Genomic DNA, 22,770 nt, shown 5'->3' with positions numbered 1-22,770 from the left:
AGTCTCTAGTCTGTATCACTGCTCAAGTTCTTGATTACTTGGCATTTAAATGTTTAGAATACATGGACAAAGGTAAAAAACTCAATCTATACCTTTTTTAATTAATTCCCATAAATCTGAAGCCAATCTCGAGATAAAGAGACCTCACTTGTGATTTTTTTTAATAATTGGCATCATTGTGCTAGACAGAGCGTGGAACAAGCTCAACAACCAACTTCCTTTCAGATGAACTTTAAATGTCAAAGTATCCCATGATAGCTTGTACGAGTTTGGTTTTCAGTGTTTTGGAAACTGTACGCTCATCCTTTTAGAAAGTGCGACACTGGTTTGGCTTTGGAAGAATTGGTTAAATATACTCTGAAGGCCAGTAAGGTAGTGAAAATATATTAGATTTCCTGGATTCTGACATCTTTTGCCATCAGTGAATGTGCAAATGGGAAAATGAACCCTTCCTGATTCATGAATTTTTGATGACGTGCATGGTTCATCAAACTTTATTAGTTTTTGCCCACTGTATAACCTTCATGAGTTAATGAGATTATACAATATTACTAATGGTAGATTTTCATTTCCATTTTTAAAACAAACATCTCTAAAACTAAAATCTGAACAGAAAAAACAAGAATTAGAATCTCATCAACCTCTGTTGGCTGTAGTCTGGGATTTTTATATTCTATGTCTCTTCATGAAACTCATTCTTTCTGATCCCGCTTGGGTGAGGGCTGGGTCTATCAATCATTGTACCGTCCTCATCACTGGGATTTCCTGTAACTATTACCCAGTAATTCTTATCTTCTTCAGCTTTATGGGAGTCCAGATAAGTGTGACAAATTACTTCATATTCTTTTCCAAAATAAGACCTGTCAAGTCAAAGAAAAGGGGATGGGCAGGGGAAATTAATATACAGACAAATTCAGCAAATCTGCATTATATGTAAATTGTTCAAGGTTTTCTCATGTTTCTCTTGGCTTACTGAGAAATATCACCGTGCACTTCCAAATATCAGACCCTTACAAGAAACACAATAGCCCACTTTGTTTCCTATGAATAATTTAAGAATTTGAAATCAGAGGGAAATGCTACCTTTCTAGCTTCAACGCTAAAGCAGCCCCATCAGTATAAGACACTGATACGCTGACTCAGTATGTACAAGCTCATTAGGTTCTCATATCACCATTCATATCACCATTTCTCTCTGACTGAGGAAGACCCTGGCTACTTAACAGTTTCAGCCTCAAACTTTCAGACCTTGTTTCATCCTCAAAAAACTGATACAAATCCTCAGTCAGATCTTGCTCAGAATTTAATGGGAAACAATTGGTATACTCCTTAACAATGCTTAATCGATATTAATTTAATGCATGCATATTAACTTGAATTGTCAGATTAACTTCAATTTGTTGAGAGATTGATTCATATGGACATAAGCAATATACAGTTTTATGCAGCATGTTTTTATTTAGTTCTCTTACTCCTTACACTTCTTAGTATACCACTTTTTCCTTCAAAAAAACCCCAAACAATTGTAATTGCTCAAGATATTCAAAGGGAGAACCACCAAGAAACTAGAGAAGGCTAGAAGGATGATATGATATGATATAAAAAGAAAAAAAAACAACAAATAAGACTGAGCTGATTGTCTGCAGCATCGCAGTGGCACACATTGCAGCCCAGAAATAAAACAAGGGAAAGGAGAATGTGCATTCTGTGTTCTTTTCCATTTCCTCAGTGTGTTCCTAAAGCAACTATCTTGCTTCTTACAGTAATTATTGATGTTGGCACATCATTATGCACATCTCTGCCAGTTACAGATTATTCTTACCTTGTCCAAAAGTTCCTTGGAACGGCTAAGCTCCTATTAGTACAGCAATGAGTAACAATCATTTTAGAGTTTGCCTGGAAAAAAAAAAAAGGGAAGACACCTGACAGACATTTTACACTAATTTTAACTATTCTTATTGAAATAAAATGCTTTTATTTACTGCTTAGCGTAAGCCCACATTGCTCTGTATCACTCTGAGACTGCTATACATTGATAGTGAGATATTTTACACCCTATCATTTCTCAACACAACTGTCTTAACAGCTTAGACCAGCCAAATGCTTAGCCCTCAGGTCAGACACGTTCTCCTGTCCAATACATTCCATTCCACTGTCTTGTGCTGGGCACTTAAAAAAAAAAGAAGAAAAGAAAATAAAGTCAAACAAGTAGTAGAGAGTCATTCCAGTGGCCTGTGCCATCAGGATAATTCTGCTTATAATTGATATTTGCCATATGATTGATGGTTTGGGGACACAGCCTAGAAATGGACCTTTATATTTTATCAATTTGCAATTTTTTATGTATAACAATTAATTTTTAGTCACCCCCATTTACCAATACTGTGAATAAAGAATGTTGTCTTTGACAATTACATAATTTTGACTGTGTTTATTAGTGAGATGATTCATGTAAATGAGTTACAGTTCAAGGGTGTAGAGGAACAGCTATATTTGTGATATTTTGCTATATATCCAGTACTTCAAGAAGCCTAGCAATTATGTGGAACAGGAAAATACTGCATCTGTATTTACAAAAGGTTAAAAACCACATTTGGAAAAGCATCCACTTATTCAGATGCTGTGGGGGGAGGTTTAACACTTTTTAAATTTAATGTACAGGAGTTCTTAATTAATCATAGCTCCTAATATTGGAAATGGAATTTAGTGCTCAGAAGTCCTGAAAAGCAGATTCGAAGTACTGCATCCTCAAATGATAATGTCATCAACATGATAATGTCATCAACATGATAATGTCAACCTCTAAAAAATTCTGATGAGAAAAACTGGGCAAGTCAACCTCACAATGAACACCAGAACCTAATAGTTGTATATGCAGATTCCCTGGTTAAAGAGATTGTTCCTTCCCTCTCCCCCTTCCTAAAATTACAGGTCAGAACTTACATAAGGAAAATATGTGAATAAAATGGACACAACTTTTTCCTAAGTACTCCATCCACTGTTTCAATTAAGTCTTCATAACATTTTCTACAGTTTTAATTTCTTACAGGAACTGGAAATCCTTCATGTTCAAGACGCAGCTGTGGATCCAAGAAGGTAGCTTGCCAGCAAGTCAAATAGGAAAGCTCATCTGTCAAAAATACTTGCTGAAGGTAAGATTTTTTAGCAAATCTCATAAATGATTTATGGTCACTTGCTAGATATAACTGTAAATAAAAATATATATTAAGGACAGTAGAAATATAAAAGAAACAAGATATGTAATTTAAAAAAATATTTTTCAACACAAAAAATTTTCTCTTGGCTCCTGAAAAATCAGTCTGCCAAGCTAAAGCTACACATATAAAACCCATAGCATAGATTCTATATTGTTGATAAACTCATTAAGTAGCTCTTCTATATGCAGACTGGTGAGTACTAATTTAAAATTTAATTTACATTCCAAAGATTCTCTCTCACCAAAGTAGTTGTTGAGAGGAAAAATTTTTTCAATGTTGTGGTGATTTATTTTGAGTACATATGTAACATGTAATGTCTTGTTTGCTTCTAACTTGCAGAGGGAAACAATGTTAACATTTAATAGAAAACTGCTCCCTCAGAATGATAAAATACTATGTTGCTTCATATACCTACTATAGATTTATCTTCACAAGAAATTAAACCTTCTCATTTTGGATTTATTTAAAGTAAAAAAAAATCTCCCTCTAATGATGAATTGTTTCATGATTCACAAGCTAATTTTAATTTTCTTTTTTCTTTTCTTTTTAAAAATCTCCTTTATCTAGTCATTCTGGCTGACAGCCCCCTTGGCCTGCACACCTGATCTCAGGCAAGTTGCATAAACTTTCTAAATAGGTATTGCTTATCTTGATCTACATATGACTGAATCTATTCTGTTAAGCTAAGATGTTGAACCACTGTACAGCTTTTGAGAGAGAGAGAGAGAGTAATTAAACGCACACTATCAATATATGCTACCATTGCATTTGCAACTTTATTGCCTTACCATTTGGTCAGAAAACCCTCCTGTTGTCCCCAGACCAAAGTTTTGCCCAAATTTAATTGGTTCACCCACTGCACCTCCATCAACACTGTTAAAATTGTAAAAAGGAAGAAAGAGACATTCAAATAATCAGCTTTACTATTCTTTTGTTTGTTTGTTTGTTTTGGTCTATAGTTAGGTCTTGTATAAACACTTTGTATTAAGTTTAGCTTTAAAAATAGGTAAAATATTTTAACTGAAAACACATTTGATACTTGACTTACTGGTTAAAATATTTAACAGAAAAGAAACAGGCTGTATCGATTACTTTTTATGACGTATTCATTAACATGCAGGGTAGAAAGATAACATCCAATGAAAAATCAGCGGGAATTCAGCACTGAGGCTCCCTTTAAAACACACTTAATACAAGTGTCTGAAAAATCACAGACTAAAAGCAGAACAGTGTGTGTTTGTGTTTGTCTGTACCTTAACGTATGTTGCTAATAATTTATGTAACTGATATTTAATAATTTGGTTCATTACATCAACATGCATGCTGGTATATCCCTATTTCCAGAATGATTTCTTTATTTTACCTTTACAAATCACTCAGTTAAGTGCTAGGCTTTCTAAGTATATTCAGCATAAAAAACTTACGTAGCTGATGGACTTAATCAGTTAATGAGGGACTTGATAGCACTCAGTGCCAACGACTCTAAGATCAGACAGCAGCTAAGCAAAAATATTTTGGTTGCAGTTCTAGAAGGCCTAAATGATGCTTTTGGCATTAAAATTCTTTCTTAGGTCTAACCCAAAGTATTTTGCTCAATCAGGATTGCATGGGTTAGTTTATACTCTTATGCACTATCATTATTAAATACATGCACTTAGGCAGAGGCTTCCACTATTAAGCAGGACCCTGTTCTTCTGTTTCTTCTCCCACAAACAGCTGGAATTAAATATGTCTTTGAGAGAGAGAATATGCTGTTTGGTTAGGGGTTTTTTTAGGACAACAGAAACACCGTGCACTTCCTGTACAGCAAAAGCATTGACACAAATTTCTGCTTCAGAGACCTTATTTGCAGGAGAACAAATAATAATACCAAGTGCTTTTTGCACGTTTTGTATTCTACAGCTGAAATATGACCGTAATAAAAACAGCTGCAGAGTTTACCAAATGATACAGTGAACTCGATTCTGTTTTTACACCAGTTCTAAGCCGATTTGAACTTCCTTGGAATTATTCACAGTAATATGGAGAGCAGAATCAAGCTTAATGCATGACCCAAGTTAAAGACTCTTTCTTAAATAAATTAATCTTACTCAAGTTCATTTGTATATTAGCAAACTTCATTGCATATTTTCAAAACAAGATACTGAAAGCTAACATAATAATTGAAAACAACTCAGAATAAAGTACCAAACCTTAAAATACAAAAAGTATTTCGACCCATGGGGTCCACACTCTCGACTGCACTAACTCCACAAGGGGCTTGCAATGATTCGGCCGAATACATGGATATTTCATCCAAATTAATTGCCAAAGTCAGCCTGCCGCACACTCCAGGGTAATTCTCCACTGAGGATTTGTTGTCTGGGTTCAAAAGCATCACGGTGTCTCCAAAATGAACAAATCCATCCTTAGATACCGACAGCTGTATCTAAATTAAAATATACATAATATTTTACAGAATTATCTGAATCTAATATGAGAAGTATTTTAGCATATAAAATGCTAATCCATAGCATTCTTAATGCATAAAGAACACTGACAACAGCTATGCTATTCTATGTGGAGTCATAGAGGATTGACATAATCTTCTTAAAAAATTACCTTCTTTAAAAGATTATCTTGAAGTTTGTTTATTTTCTGTATTAAAAGTTCTCCTCGTTCTCTTTTATGCATAAAATCCCTCAAGCGGACCTGCTTGCAAAGGAGAGAGGGGGCAGACATGTTATCCAGTACTCACAATCTCAGGTTTAAACTGAATTTAAAGAATTAGGGGGAAACGCCGTGAGGTGAAGAGGCAGGCGGGGCTCCCCGGGAGCCAGAGAGGAGGGAAGGGCCCGGCCCCACTGCTACCTCCTCCAGACACGCGTCCTCGTTCCAGTTGCCGATGAGCACCCCGCGCCTGTAGGCGGCCATGGCTGGCGGCTAGGCCGCACGGCGTTCACGGTCGCCATGGCGACCATTCTAGCTAGCGGTTGGGCAGTGGAGAGGCAAAGCCCGCCAATGAGCGGGAGAGAGCTTGAGGGAGGGGGCGGGCTCTTTCTGCCCAGCGGCGGCGCGGCCCAAAAGCTGAGGGAGGGGCGCGGCGGGGGAGAGGGGTCTTCGGGGGCTCCTGAGGGGACAAAGCTGCAATATATGTTAAAACCAATTCAGATAAGCCGGCTGTCCCTCCTTGGGCATGCCCAGCGTGGGTGGGGTTAGTGCAAATGGCACAGTGGCAGACAGGAGCAAGCCTCTCGAATTTGTGCCTTCCCCGCCAGGCCAAGATCTAGCAGGGAAAGGCCTCGGCAAGAAAAAAAAAAAAAATCCATTTGGATTCCCTTGTGTTTTTGCCCAGCCTGACAGGAGCTCTGAAAGCAGGAGGCCTGCTTTCGCCTGGGGCAGTTCGGCTGAGCCCCTTGTCTTCCTGCAGGGATGCGCTGAGAGGGCAGCGATGCTGCTGGGCCCAAAGCAGCTCTCCATCTCCTCACGCCTGTCTGAGGGGTTTCTGATCACCTGGCTTAATGATGATGCCTTTTCAGGCGTCATTGTACATGACGGTACTTCTGTTCCTGCTTCAGTCACGTGATGGTATAGTTGCACAAAGGGAAGATGCCGAAATTCAAGCATTTAAGCCTAGCTATAGTCTTAGCGTGGGGCTTTACTTACAGTCAAGTAGCCTTTTACACTCTTATTGGTCAAGGAGGTGCATCAGCTTAATGCCACAAATGAGTTTACAATACTAACACTACAGTATTGGCGAATATTGTGAATGCATTAGGTGAATGTTTTGATTACAAATGTTTTGGTTTGTTATTATTTTAGTTTTGAATCTACTATAGCACGATAGACTAAGTGAATATGCTATGTGTTTACTTTCCAGATAGCTTAAGCCAATGATTTTCCATGATGGTGTAGATCATTGCACAGGACATTTAATCCCTTTACAACTGTCATGGGTTTCTTGCAAGCTTACTATTGTAAGGTTTCAATGCTGGACAACTTAAAAAGCTTAAAAGAAAATGGTTTTTGTATGGAGAGCTGGGCTACATGATATCATCAGCCAGTTTTGACAACAATTGACATGAAGCCTGGCTCTTTTGTGGGTTGTTTTTTAAACCAAAGGTTATTACACAAAAAGTTATTCAGCACATCCCAAAACTTGTAAGGACGAAATAAAATCCATTTTTGTTTAAATAGCACCACTTTGTGGTCAGTTCTGGTAAGTGACGCTTTCCTACACATAGCCGTGTTAGAAGCAGTGCTGAGATTGTTTAATAGAAATAGGGAGGAAAGTTTGTTCATCTTGGCTGAATATAAAATACTTTTGGAAGTATCACATGTGATTTGAAATCTGAAGTCTTTTCAGAAAAAGAGATTTAATTAATTTCCTGTGTTGCTAGTAATTCCTACTTACCACTTAATTACGTTCAAGCTTTTCACAGAGCTAAGGTTTTGATTAGGGTAACTGGTTAATCATACTGGTATGCAAATGATAAAGTGGATTTATCACGCTTTTGTTCAAAGCTGCATAATATGTTTGAACTTAAACGATTTACTTTTGCTTATCTCAATGTGCAATGCCTAAGGAGTTTCAAATCTTTTTTATTTTCTTATTTCAGAATTAAGCCACTTTTAAATCAATATTCATTAATCAATCATTGTCATAAAACTATGTATTATACTCAGCATATTATTAAGAAGAACACATCCACTCTATCTTGCTGTGTGTGTAGCTAATATAGAGAGTCCACAGAAAAATTCTGTAGTTTTGTAGCCTTGTGCACTGTCTGTATTTAGTTACTTATAGATTCTGATGCACATATTACCTAGAAAGAGGTATTTATACTCAAAATGTAATTGTGTACGAAATATGTCCATGTATCTCTTAGTAGCATTATGCTGTGACTATCCTTGTCACCTGGAAGACTTTCATTTCTGATTGCATAGTATTGCATGAAAACAAACAAAGAGAGTTCTCTATAACGTCTTTGTAAATTGAACATCTTTCCTGCAGGAAAGGTTACAGGTCTATTCAACTCATCTCAGTTTCCTTTTAAGCAGATAAAATCTATGTTTACTCCTAACAGTTGTTTGCATTATTAAATGATGTGAAGAAAAGCCATACTTGTGAAAGAATTGGTCTGTGCTTTGTGTCTTAACTTATGCCAGCATACAAATTGACTAGACTTAAAGGTATATTTGGTTTACTGGAAACATTAGTATTTCCCTTTTTTCTTTTAAGTCCTTGTTAAATAAAATTATAGTTAGTGTACTTTCAGAGATTCTTCCCCTACTATTCTAGAGTTACAGCTCTTTTCCCCTTTCTCTTTTCTCTTTTTCTTTTTTTAATGAAAGAGAACTAGATGGTTGAGAAGACCCAAAATAGCATATACAGCTGTCTAAGCCATTAGTTTACATAAAAGGCTGGGCTGGTTAGGCTTTAAATTGCCTTAAGATTGTCAGTAATGTGTGAGATAGAGCATGTTTTAAATACTTTAATACATAAATGAATTGGTACATACAAATTGGTAGTAAAAATTATCATTGTTTAGTGAAATCTGATGAAAAGGGCAAGGTCTGAATGGATATGAACATAAATTAAGTCCAAGAAAGAGGTATGCCATCTTTCTTTAGAGGAAGTGGCAGGATGTTAAGTTTTTCTGTGAGCTCTTCCACTCATACACCTTCTTATTTCATGGTGGAAAACATGATTTTTACTTGTAGCTGCTGTTTGGCAATTTATTAAATTCAATTCATACTGAAAAAATACTAAAACAATGTTTAATCATATGCAGGTTGGATGAGAATATTTTTAATACCTGCCTTTACTGCCTTGGGAAAGTATCTATGTTTTTTCCTGTTTTCCTTTGTTTTTCGTGTTGAAAATTATGAATGTGCCAAATTTGATTAACAATACAGACTAAATAATACTGCACAGGAGTAAAACATATGTTCTTCAGGACAATTTGTCTCCTTTCATTTTATTATTTCACACTAGCATTATTCTGACACATGCTATGAATCAGAGGATAGCTATCATTTTTCTTTGCTGTTATTAGGTTTCTGGCTATTAAAATGATTAATCTGCTTGTTAATAATATAACTCCAGTTTCTTATTCTAACCTATTCCCCCAACACTCATCTGTTCACAGCACAAAAATAATTAAGTAGTTTATGTGATAAGATTTAAGGATTGTTGTTTTGCCAGACGCTTGTACTGATGCCTCACATTTTGGCTGTGAATTTCAGTGTGGAGTTTTCCTGTAATGCTTGTTGCTGAGGAGCAATCAACCTGTTCGTAGTACAGTATTTTCTGAAATGTAGTAATCCATTAAAGAGGTCTCTCAGTCTACCTTTAGAAAGGGGAGCAGGATGCTTGTGTGTTGTATTGGCAGTAAGTTTGCTGATGTAGGTACGCAAGTGGAAAGTTTCCCAGTATTAGATCTGGTTGAAGACATCCAAAATTGCTATGATTGCTCATTTGGTGTTTTATAACCAAAAGATTCTGCTAGAGAGAGAGGGAAGGGGGAGGGAATCATTTGCAATGCGTCTAAGACCGCCGAGCACTTGCCAGTTAAAGTTTGGATTGAGTTATCCACATCTCCATGGTATTTTCATTCTACTGGTCTTTAATTTAGACTTGTACAGAGCATGCCCTTTTGAGAAATTGTTGTATAATGGAATATTTTCTCTTCAAATTGAGCTGTTTCATCATGACTGATCATGCTAGCTACTTGAAGATTTTCTCCTCTGCCTGGCAGAATCTTATTCAGGAGGTGGGCTTGAAAAACCACGAGAGCTCTGAATCTCTCAGAAAAATGTTGTCATTTCAGGAACGGTAACTTATGAGAAGAATATAGAAATATTGAAGTATGTCTCCAAGGAATAACATTGTATTTTGCAAAGAGATCCGTATTAACTCTGAAGAAGCTAGAATACTTTTATCAGCAAGAAACAGCTCAGCTGAGAACTACTGTGTTTATTAGCGCAAGCAGAAACACCAGTAACAAAGCTATATTGCTTCTTATGTTTATCTCTTCACAGGACTGTGCGTTATGTATATCTATGCTCAGGCAATTTAAAAATTCTTATTTTTTAAGTTATGGAGTATTTGTCCAACGTATCATGACCAGAACAATGAGACTGGCCATGTGACTGGCTAGGCAAAAGGTTTATATTTCATTTGCAGTATTTAATGTACATGATATGATCTCAGCTGACTTCTTTTAAGTATTTTATCTTGCCAGGGACCTACTTGAAGAGACTTTTGTTAAACGATGTTCCACCCTACTTCCAATATATTGAGTGCATTGCATTTACTGAACTACAAAGTTCTGTCATCACCCACAGGCACTAAAACAAAATCATTGTGGGCGAGGCGTGGTCCTATTTATAACGGGTGGAAATCAGGTCATTGCCTCTCTTGTTTACTGATCTGTTTAAACTTTGGTTTCCATGAATACTCATGCTTGAGATTTTGAAATTTGCTTTTTGTTAGCAATTTTTTCATATCAAAAGCAATATCATGATTGTCTGTAGGGGAAAAAAGAAAAGCCCTAAACTCCATGACTTTAGCTGACTTTGACTATGGGAGTTGTTCAAGCATGCAGTCCTGCCAATGTGAACCTACTGCTCCTGAAACTGAAAACATTTTTGCATGACCTCTTGTGAACCCAGATCATTCTGTTTCTTCCCACTTTAGGGCTAACTATAGATAGTGCTTACGGTTGCCTTTGCTTCCCTGTTTTAGCCTTGCCTGCAGCATGATCCTTATCTTCTGTTGTGAATTGCCTATGTGCATCAATCATGGCCCGGTCACGTCACTTCTCTCCTTTTGGATTTTACTTCCCTGTGACAATAGTGTTAAGACAGAAAACAGTCTGTTGCCTTAGTTTTCCGTAGTGGAAATATTTGCTTCAGTCTCTTGAAGCAAAGTAATGACGTTTACAAATAACACTAGAGATGCATGTCAGTCCATCTTCAAACCTTTGCTAAATTTTCTTGTTAGAAGCTGTATCCCACTGGGCCCACATGAGAAGTTTGTGGTAGTCAAGGTTTAGAGATAAAGAAATGTTAGACATCAGAATACTTTACTTTGGTTCAAATGAATCTGTATGTTACATAAAACGAACTGTTAAGAAACAGGAACAGAAACTGACTTATGTATTTATACCACAAAACATGAATCAGTTAAATATTTCTGGCATAACAAAAAGGAACATGATGAGAGTCTTTTGTCCTAAGGGGAAAAGAACATGTGCATTGTAATTGTTTTTAACATTTTCTGCCACCATTCCACTATTTATGGATTTGGTTTGGATGACCTTACTCTGGCAGTGTATTTATGTCAGACATCAGGCCCTACAGAAAATATTTTATATGTCTGAAGACCCCCGGCAACTGTTCTAATTTGAGACTCTGAACATTTTGGTATTTCTTTGTCGCTATTGGTTAGTAAATTAGCACTTCTTTGTTGGTAGCTTTTCTTTGAGCTGCGGGACAGAAATGGTATTTCAATATAATGCTGAGGACTCAAGGAACAGACAGAGCACAAATAATGTAATAAATAACAAAATCACCAAAATGGTCATTGCAACGTACAGTGTATTTGCTAGTCCAAAATGAAAAGCTAGACCATTCCTTCTTTGAACATCTGTTCTGGGGAGATATAACTTTCTTGCTGAAATAACTTTTAAGTATTGGTAAGTGTCCTCCTGCTTGCTCTTTTCAGTGGAATGGAATGATACGGAATCGGCCGTTTTTCTCCAAGTTTTACCTGAATCCCCCTGAAAAAAAGGGGGCTAGTGTAAAAGCAAAGGTTGAGGCTCTTTAGAAAGAAGGCAGAATATCTGTCCGCAGGAATAGTATTTTGTGCTCCGAGATGAGAGTGCTGCTCTCTCGGTGTATGTATTGCTCACATGGAACACTGGGCAGCTTCCACAAGGGGGTGTCTGTACTCCCTTCTCAGCGAAGGCAGCCCCGAAAGCGCCACTGAATTGCATTTCTGTCTCATTAGATACGGGGAACCCTTGACTGAGGTTCGCTTCAGAATAAAAGGTGTTTAAAACGTGTTACTTTTGTTCATTGAGAAAATGAAAGCACAACTTTCCCGCCTCCTTCAACAATGTCTCCGATAGCAGAAAGCTGTTTTCAGTAATATATGCAGAACTGATTAGAAGGTAAGGATACATTATGGAGATCAACAGGCCATATGCATTGCCATTATTTAAACTTTTGGGAATCCATCTAGGAAGGAGGAAGCAGATATACAAAAGAATGCACAGAGTCAACATAATCCATACAATCTATTCATATCTTACATGGTCCCTAAGAAAATTTGTTTAATCTTGGTAGGAGTTACTGAGGAGTAAGTAATATCAAATAAATGCAGAAGCTTCAAGGCTATTTAGCTTTTGAACTAGTGCTTTCACATGGAAAGTGAAACCCCAATTATCTTTGAGCAACCTTAAGCAGTAGTAGCTATAGGAAACAAGAAATGAAAGAACAAAATTAGTAATATAAACACTAATGGGCTATATTCAGTAAGAGAAAAGCTGAGAGATTTTTCTTCTTGTTGCAAGGTACACCACTGATGTAAATGGACTTACATTTGCATAAGATGATAATCAAAGAGGGAATACATTTGCATCTCGCTCCATTTTATATAGTCTTTTGGCATTAAAAACTGTTCTCTCTGTTACAGAAGTCATGTGGAGATGGAGTTCTCTATGGAGAACAATCACTAAATCCACAAAGCACTTTTTGGTTGATCCTGGCAGCAGTCTTTGGCAAAACTTAAAGCAGCAATGGTGTCTCACAGAAGACTGGCATGATTTCCCATGATGTAACAGGGTATGTAAATGATTCAGTAGAGTCAACTTTGAGATAAAAAATTTCTGAATAGAGATAGTCATGCAGGAATGCAAATTCCAAGGCTTAAGAGTACAAATATGCAATCAGGGCAACGATGCGGGCTTTTATGTCAAAATATTAGTGAATGTGCAAAATAAGAAACATCAAAGAACTGGTTAAGTTAACAAGGATGTTTCATGTGGTAATCTAGGCCACTTGCATATGATATGACTTTGGGAAACAGAATAAATTCAGAGAGGAGAAAGGTGAATTAACCTTGGGAGACCAGCTGGATCGAAACGCTGGCAGAAAGGAGAGAGAAAAGTTTGCCTCTTAGTGGCTGGATGGAGGAATAAGTGGCATTCTTCTGATTCTTTCAGGCTCGGGGCACGAAGAAAAAATCAAATCTAACCATGTGGTTCTCGTTGATAAGGAATACAGTAGTGTTATCATGACAGAGAAGGAAGCTTTAGAATAAATATTTTTCCCCCCTCCTGTTCTCGTTTCTTCTACTGTTCTGCTCCTCTCCAGTTCCATTTAATTTACTTTTGCTACCTCTCAAGTTGTTTTCTTCATTCATTTTGTTTCTTTTTCCTAATCCTCTATTTCATAGACTCTATCAATCAAGGCTGCTTAGTCCCTTGAGAGTTCATAGGCACTTCAGATGACACTCTACTGCTACAGGTATTTTTGCTGATATGAATTCCTGCAGGTACCTACTGAGTATAATAGGTATTCTTGTTATTTTATCCATTAGTTTTTGTAACCACTGCTCTCTTTTCCTCTCCTCTTGTGCTCATTTGTTATACCCTGTCTAAAATGTAGACCACAATAAAATTGAAGGGCAGTGCTTCAATCTGTTCTGAAAGGTATATTGAAAATCCTGTGGTTTCTTACATATTTTTTATAAATATATCCCATTTAGGAGTGTATTTATAACATTATTTCTGTAGCAAGTGTCTTCTGCTGGCTGCATCTTACATGAAGTATAAAAGTGACTAAAAGCACCAATGAGTTGTGAAAATTAGGTATGGCCTTTCATGAGTTGCAGGTTCATCCCATGGTTGGGTGAAGTTTGGCTAGTTTTTTTCATAACAAGATTACATACTTTCCTACTTTCAGTAAAAGTCTTTCTTTTACACAGTCTGCACTGACTTATACTAATTATTTTTAAATGTTTTTCTTCCCCAAAAATGTTTGTGAAGTCTTGCCAAGAAAAAAAAGAGAAGAAAGCAAACAAACCGAATAAACATGTATCTGAAAGAAGAAATGGTTGCAACATGGAACGTGTCTGCTTCTTCTTTCTGTGTATACCTAGCAAATGCAAAACCAAGACCTGCAAAAGAAGTTGTTAGGAATAGTGCTGGCCATTGTAAACCTCTAGTAGAAGCTGATCAAAGTAATGAGCTTCAGTCTGTAAAATCATGAGGGATGATTCTGTTCCCATCAGCAGGAAAATATTCTGGAACCCTGGCAGCATCTGTTACTTCTTAATTTTTTTTGCATGTCGTATTTTGTGTTGTTAGGAATCCTGCACGATTCTAGTTAAACTTGGAAAGCTGGGGGACAGCTTTGCTGCTTTAATAACTTCTGCTGCTCCTGTAAAAGGTTTATATTTGCATGCCAATTTAGCATGCTTAATTTACTACTAACATTCACTGTTCTCATTGTTTCACATATCCTGGCATGGACCAGTCACTCATTTAATTTATTCCTTTGTTAGCCTATGTCCAGCTGGTGAACTGGTAATCTTAGCAAAGGCTATCAAATGTGCCAAAAATTAAACTAGATTTTTCTTCAAGAAGTAGTAAAGAAGATATTTAACTACTCTATGATATCCTTCTCACTTTAATGATAGATAAATCTAATAATAATCTGCTTACACTGCATAGCTGTGTTTACTTCAAAGCATGCTCAAGATTAGCTAGAGGAACTTCAACAGCTCAGGCAGGCAGCTATTTGTCTCTGTTCTTTACAGGCAGAGAAATTGAAATAGGGTGTCTGTGCTTTACAGATAGAGAAATTGAGGTAGGGTGGGCAGCTGCCTGGTATAAGTTGATCATGAACTTTGAATTTCTATGCTCAAGAATACAGAGTCCCAACAGGTTTTGAAGGCTCTCCAGCTAACAGAAATTCTCTGCCTTCTCAGCATGTTAAGTGATAAAAGCAGTCAATAATAACCCTCCAGCAATGCCTCACGTTACTCTATTATACGTAGCTGCAGTTACAAACAAATTTTCAATTGTCTATGGAAATATAAAGATGTAAATAAAATTTTAATCATTCCCTCAGTTCTTCCTTTCTCACTAATAAATACTTCACTTTAGTTCTGTGCTCGGTGTTCTTTTCCCTTTCCATCTCTACCCAACTTTTTGCCCTATGTATTTCATAACATGTCCTCTTTTATTGTGTCTTCCTCTAACAATAACATACCAGTGAGATGTGTAATCTTTCAGAGTGGGGAAATAGTTTTTATAGACCAAAAATTACAAGCTGGAAAATAGGGAGGAAATGTTATGCGTATTGAAAACTCCAGGAGTTTGGGGACCACAGACCAAGCTACCAAACTCCAATGAGCATTCTCTTAGCATTCATCCATTTTGATGTTTTCAAACTGAGGTCAGGCAGCATTAGAGGACCAACTCTGGATTGTCACCTTTACATTATTAGGTCAGCTCTTATAGCTGTAAAAACTTCCAGCTGGAGCTTCAGCCTTCCTCACATCTGAGACAAAACCAGGGTATTGGGTACACTGGATGATACATATTATCCCTGGGAGGCACGTGAAAACATGGACTTTGCTGATTTTTATTGGCAATTATTACAATGATTGTTGAGACAGGTTGATAAATTTTGCAATTTTTGGTCAGGTATAATAGCTTAAATTAACTTCTTCTATGTTACCATTTTCATTGTTAGGATTACTTGCAGGCTTGGAAAGAGAAGCGAACTTCTGAGAAAAAAGATTTTAAGGGCAGTTTCCTTCCAGTATAGTTCATAATTGCTTAATGATTTAAGATAGGCATTTCAGTACAGGATGGTTAAGTGGTACCTGGAGCTGTCCAGATTTTTTGTGTTATAGCTGAAGTAACATTGCTTATATGCTTATACCAGTCATTAGTGCAAAAAGCAAAAAAGGCAATTCAAAGCACTGAAATTAAAAAACATCATCCTTATAGTAATTTTTGTTGTCCAGACTGTTACCCATAGTGTTTTCATGCTTGTCACTAGAAGCAGCTTGCTGGTAGCAGATGGAATCTTGTAGTGGTCTTACTGTTCTTTTCAGCAACAGGTTATTCTCATGTATTCCTGTGTTGTCCTAATCCCCAGGCTTTGACATGGTAGTATCCTGAATAATATATTTGTATATCTTCTGAAAAAAGTACTGAGGTGCATTTTTTACCTCAGCTGTCTAGACAGCACAAAGGTCTAGAGGCAAAGCAGGCACTGGAGGTGATGACAGAGATGTTGTATGGACATGAAGGGTAAAGACAGGAAGTTTGGAAAGGGAAGTTGAAACCTGTAAATGAGATTCAAAGAGGAGATGAAATATGATGAGTGTCAGGCGAAGCAAATTATAATTCCAGCAACTTTGTGGATACACTGGAGAACAAGGCAAGGATTTCAGGAAGAGGAGGCAGTGAGACAGAATGATTTTTCTCGATGTGGTCAAGAGCAAATAATGCCTTGGTGCTTTTTTGTAACAGTAGATATTTCAAAGCACTCTGGTCCTTGGGAATTGATTTGTGCTGCAGGTTACACTGATTATTTATAGCGATTTGCTGAAGGTAGGAGTAGGAAAATATTTTTTAGTGGCAGCCAGTCCTGCAAGTAAGTGTTATAGCACCACTATGTAATTAATGCCAAATGTGTCATCATGCCTTAGTCACTGAAAGGAATTTAGGATGGATGCCTGTTTTCTCGGTGAATAAAATACCATTTCACCCTAATTAGACTCATTTTTACTGAGGACAGCGGTTAAATTATATTAACAATACCTCCCCCTTCAATATTGTGACAAAGAGAACAGAACATATAATAAATTCTACACAAAAAAGAAGCAGCATCCATCTGTGGTGATTTTAATTCTTTGTAGTACTATCAAGTGAAAAACAAGTTCTGTTGAGTAGCTAGCAATACAGATATTCAATGTGCCATTGTCTTCAATGGATAACTGGTAGCTTTGTTCGGCAATCGTTATGGGCAAATGTTTCCCGTCATTGTTAATATCAGGGCAGTTCCTGGTAGGAGGTCCACTGTAGATAAAGCTTCTCTGCCTGTGAATATTTTTACTCTGTCTTTTAGACCCTCTGTAAGCCAGTGAAGCATGTGCAGCAGCTTTGGCTTCATTGAGGTTGGCAAGGTAGGTAATGAAAAAGGTCTGAGGTATGTGGAAGTTTTTGTTTCATATCTCAAATCAGTCTGATGTGGTAACACCATCTTTAGAATAAAAAAGTAAGCCTATTTATTAATCCTGCTTCCCTCCAACTTTTTCTCCCTCAAAAGTGATAACTCATTCATTGCATTCAATGATTCTTAGAAACTGAGGCTATGGGTAATGAACACGTTATGTTTCCTTTATTATGTGTACTGCTTTAAATGTGACATTTTATTTTGTGAAAGTACCTAGAGTCTTAGGCTGTACTGAAGTAGTCAGTGAGCTCACGAGCAGTGAAGGAATGCTAGCCAAATAAGAAGTGAGCATAAATACCTTTAAAGGTTTTAGCCTTGCAAATTTATGGAATAAACATTTGTTTCAAGTCTTCAAAAAGCAGAACTGAGCAGTTCATGCAATTTCTATGTGTACTTTTCAGTTCATTCATTTATCTTTATATTTGCTGACACTGAATTCATATATTACTGTTACGTTAAGTCAATTTTTATGTAGAGTTTGGTTTCTTGTACTCATGAGTACAGCACCTTCAGCCTTTCTTGTTGTGGAAAAAGATTTCATTCTTAAGGTGTCCTTTTGTGAGACCTGAGTAGACCTGAGCATTCAAAAAAGTAAGAACAAAACCAGAAGACTTGCAGACTCTGAATTATATTATGCCCTTTGGTTTTTCTATTTAGATTTTCACTTGTAATGTCAAAATCATACATTCTCAAAGTTGCAGAGGAAGGGAATATAAATAAGTTAATTCACTTGTTTTTTAAGTTAGTTTGAAAATGCTGGCATCAGTGACCCTTTGATACGCATGAGCACTGAACAAACTAAGAGTTTTAAAACCCATGATCTTAAGTTTTGGTAAAACTTCTGTAAGCCACTGAGCCTTCCCTGGAGTAATTCACTAACCGGCTTCTCCATTTTGCAGATCATTTTACTCTAGGATTGTTGAGAATTCTCAGCTGGTTTTAGTGATAATAAGTTTAGTGCAAACAATATCTTCTGTTAAATTCTCCAGGTACATTACTGTAGGTATTTTGTCCATTGCTTTTTTCACATAGGGGAATGAAGTATAGTTCATCCACTAGTTGTACATCTATCAACCACTTCCAGTCCTACATATACCTTCTGTATTTTTCTTCCAGCTTTTGGAATAAAGTTGCTGTAGACTAACTAATTTATGAGCTAGACAGTAGGCCTATTATGTTGCTAGTGTTTGTAATTACACAAAATCCACTTGACACAGGTGTAAGAGTGATAGTTGGGCCAGCAAATTGTACTATGTGGCCATATCTAAAACCAAAGTGATTTATAGGATTGACAGCAGACTACATGGTTCAAATATCAATTCCATGTGCCATTCAGTTCCTTGTGATTGTTTCATAGTCTTTTCATGGTCATTAGTTCAGATTTGGGTCCAGTCCGAAGACAGAATTCAGGCTGATATCATGTTAATTTGTGGGCTTCGTAAAATGAACTGCTGTGAACAGTCCATTTCCTGGAGAGGAACATTGCAACAAACACTATCAGTTCCTGCATTCTTGATGATAATCTCAGTGAAGAGGGAGAGAATGGATGGGGAGGTACAATCCCATCAGGCCAGGACTGGAGTCTCACAGAACAATATTGTGGAAGAAACTTCATTGCCTTTTCTGCTTGTGTTAAAAGAGGACTTGGCTTCTAATGTTATACTGCCATGAACTTAAAGCAGCTGCTAATTCATTTGGAAAGGTGAAATCACAGACAGTTCTGAATGAACTAATTTAAAGAAATGACTGTTTACCATCCATCTTCCATCATATTATAAGGGCACACATTTGATAAAGTTGCACAGCAATTTATTTTTTGTATTTTAAAAAAATGAATTATAGTTCAGATTGAAAAAGTACAAGCAAGTGCTCATCCTTTGACCTGGAACCCTTGAAGAGAGCCTCTTGCAAGGGTTGGGAAGGTCTAGCCAAGTTATGACAAAAGGCCTGTCAAGCAAGGACCCCCATTCCTGGCGTTTCCTACTGCCCAGGAAGAGGGTTACTGGAGAAGATGGAGGTGCCAGCTGTGAAAGCGCCTTGTGGGAGAGGGCGTGATAAGAGATGAACTGATACAGGTTTTTGAATGAAAATCAAATGTCTGGAAACTGCCATTAGGTGATGATATAATGTGTGAGAACAAAGGGGTCTAAGAAGACAGTTATCTACATTAGCAGTTTGGTTTGAAGACACAGCATTTTGGGGGGCAAATCCCGGTGTATTGGATTGGTTTGCAGAATAGTTTTGGCACATGTGAGCTAGACTGTTCTTGGAGAAAATTAAACAAGAAACTTCACTCTAGGTTTGCACCTCATTTGCTCCGAGCCCTGATGGGGACATTGCAGTCTGTACCAATGACTGATCCTTTGGCTGATGTAAAACCACAGGTGTGGGAGACATTTAATCTGGGGACCAGACTAAATCTAGTCCAAGGTGAAACCCTAGAAAAGTAGACTGTGTAAGCGTAAAGGCCTGAGAACAATTTGTTTTGGGGTACTGATCCATTCCTATTGTGCCCAAATTACTTGCTAATGTAGACATAATGTATGTTGACAAACTGGCAATTATTAAATTCTATTTTTATCTGTTATTCTGAGGATTACTCCAAACCTCTGCATTAGTGCTTTCAGGTAGAAAAGCAACAGCTACATCTGTTTCTGCAAACCGGATTGGCCACACATTTGCTCTTTAGCAGAAAGTCTCCAGTAGAAAGATTTCTGAGTCTCCCACACAACCATAGATTCAGGAAAGGACATACTGAACCTGCCCCAAAATCCTGGACTTAAGTGCTTTGTAATTTTACATCTGGAAAGATTAACACCGCAAACACACAATGGAACTGTGTCATCCCTGAGATTCCCATACATATCACTCATTCCCCTACTCATCATTCCATGTTCCCTCACATTTTATGGTGTAAAGGTGATTCATTTAAACAGGCAGAAGAGAACAAAATACCACTAGGCAGAAATCAATCTGTCTGCATAGAAGCTATTTTTAAAGCTGTTTAGAATAGCACGCACTTTTTCCTGAAATGTGTTCAAAGATCATCATTCATATGACAGAATGGTGTGTGTGCTCATGCAATTTCTGTTGGATATTTTGGATTTCAGAGAAAACAGGAGCTGCTTGAGAGCTAAGAGTTGCCAAAATGATCACCACGCTATCATTTGAACGCTTGAAAATGCCCATAAAAATGACACGTCAGTAGTGGATTAACATTAAAAACTCTGGTATATAACAGGAAATGATGCTTAAATCTGGGAAAAACAATAGGCAGTAAGAGCTTTTGTATCTGGGAAGGATTTCCTTATTTTATGTTTGCTTGTAAACATGGCATGAATTTTACTGACACATGTGGGGCAGTTTTAGTGATTTACATGTCTAAGAACTTTCCCTGGTGACAAAAATAGCAGGAATTTTATTTTTAAAACTTAAATAAAATGCTACCTAGTCTGATTGCAGGGGCTACAGAAACTTCTATTTCTACCCACTACAATATGCAACTGTAATATTCCCCAATCAGATGTGTAACAATGCTACTGGTTTTCAAAGCCAAATGAATCATACAGAGATGGCATACCAACCAGGTCTCAAGGGGCTGGCATTCTTTCTTACTTCTAAAGAAAAGTAATTCTTATTTTAAAGCTTATTCCCGAAATTAATCTGGGTGTGTAATCTTTTGTGTCAGAACAACAGAAGTGGTGTGAGCAGAAGTTCTAATCGTTAAATCTTAATTCCCTCTGTCTCTGGGTACTCACTGAAATACTTAGGATATGCCATCTATTTTCATTAAAACTATTCTTCTGAAATCTGCTTACAGTTCTTTTCTGGTATAGCCTTGAATTCACTGTTCACGACTATTTCCTGGCACTGCTATATTGTTATTAACGTTCTGCCTTTTCTGTTTGGCTACTGCAGAAATAACTGAACTGGCCAAACCCCTCTGGGTGACAGATGACAGCAACGTGAACAAAAATGAAATTCTGAAATGAATGTCCTGGAATGGGGAAATCAACAGATTGTCCAGAATCACACCTGAGCCATGCATGGGTCAACCAAAAGTCTGAAAACTCCAGTGTGATTGAGTTTTACTTGGGGGATCTTTTTTAAAAATTCAGTTTTCACATATGTATTGTTATAAATTTATGTTAATGAGAATTACTGTGAAGAAACCAAGGCCTCCAGGACTCTCTGTGTTCTTCTGTTTGCCATCTTTGTAAAAAAGAAAGTTGAACTTATCTTTTTAATTTTTCAGAATTCATGTTTTGTGACCCAGTAGCACAAGTACTTCCAGCCTTTTAAATCTGCTTTGTGGTTTTAACTTAGTTTCGAGAAGAAACTGATTTATTTATTAATGATTTAAGACATTTAATAATGCAGGATTTCTTTGAGTTTTGCCAGCTTGGATCCTACCACCTCATATAGCAAGATGCTATATTATCTGAAAAATAAGGCTCGCAACAAGTACTGGAAGTGAATTAGTAATCTGAATTTCAAGGTCAAGAGTACTTTTTGTGCCTAGACACCTATTGGTGCTTGGCGCTGCTGGTCTCTGCAGGCCAGAATATGGGTTTAAAAAGACAGCAAGCTAAGAAGCCTAACCATTACCTAATGACATACACATGGTGACTGAAGACGTGGTGCTACTGGGAAATTCATTCTTTTAGTCCTCTCATAATTAGGTTTGCAGCCTTCAGGGAAGAGCTATGGTTAGGAAGACAGAGAACAAGTGCTTCTAGAAGGAGGGAAAAAAAGCCAACCTTGAAACTCTTTCAAAAATATGGACAAAGGAAAAATAGCCATTAATTTATCAGCTTAATTAATATCTAAATATAAATGCCAACCTGGCCTCTCTCTGCAGTCTAAATACTCACTCTACTGTATTTTGTCTGCTGATAAGAACTGGAGGCCATTGAGGCAGCTGCTAGACAGGCATTTTCATGCCACTATTTCCTAGAGAGTGCTAGTTTGCCTAATGGAACCTGAAAGCTCCCAAAAATGCTACGCCCACTTCCATGTTATGCTTTCACATGGAAGCAGAAAAAAAGTCTGAAAAAAAATTACATCAGAATGTCCAATTTATATGCCTAAAGCCGGACATAGAATGATGCGAAGATGTGGTGGATCTGTTATGCAGGTTCCTCTTCACACAGACCAGTTTCAAAGGATTTGTGCAAGCTAAAAGGACAGACTGATTAGCTCAGGATGCAACACAGAGCAGTATGATTTGCGTTGTTCCAGCAGACCAGGGTCAGCAGCCTTGCAAGCTTGCCAGACAGTATTTTCTTTTCCCAAATTAGAAGTTGAG

The 22,770-nt window shown here is 37.3% G+C and overlaps 1 protein-coding gene across 2 annotated transcripts; it reads right to left on the bottom strand.

Moving 5' to 3' along the window:
• Window positions 1-121: 121 nt before the first annotated feature.
• Window positions 122-6,132, bottom strand: CFAP161 (cilia and flagella associated protein 161). 2 transcript variants are annotated; one of them, XM_072871297.1, is made up of 7 exons: window positions 6,069-6,132; window positions 5,820-5,912; window positions 5,411-5,646; window positions 4,007-4,091; window positions 3,048-3,206; window positions 1,823-1,896; window positions 122-860 (listed from the first exon to the last, which is right to left on the bottom strand). In XM_072871297.1, the coding sequence occupies exons 1-7, from the start codon at window positions 6,129-6,131 to the stop codon at window positions 674-676; spliced, it is 897 nt and encodes a 298-aa protein (XP_072727398.1). In that variant the 5' UTR covers window position 6,132; the 3' UTR covers window positions 122-673. The 2 variants fall into 2 exon arrangements, with proteins under 2 accessions (XP_072727398.1, XP_072727399.1); XM_072871298.1 differs by having other exon boundaries at window positions 5,820-5,909.
• Window positions 6,133-22,770: the final 16,638 nt, after the last annotated feature.

Source organism: Ciconia boyciana, chromosome 8, assembly GCF_034638445.1.
Source record: "Ciconia boyciana chromosome 8, ASM3463844v1, whole genome shotgun sequence".
NCBI lineage: Eukaryota > Metazoa > Chordata > Aves > Ciconiiformes > Ciconiidae > Ciconia > Ciconia boyciana.
The sequence above is the reverse complement of the archived record's forward strand: the minus strand, read 5'-3'. Positions and strand labels throughout refer to the sequence as shown.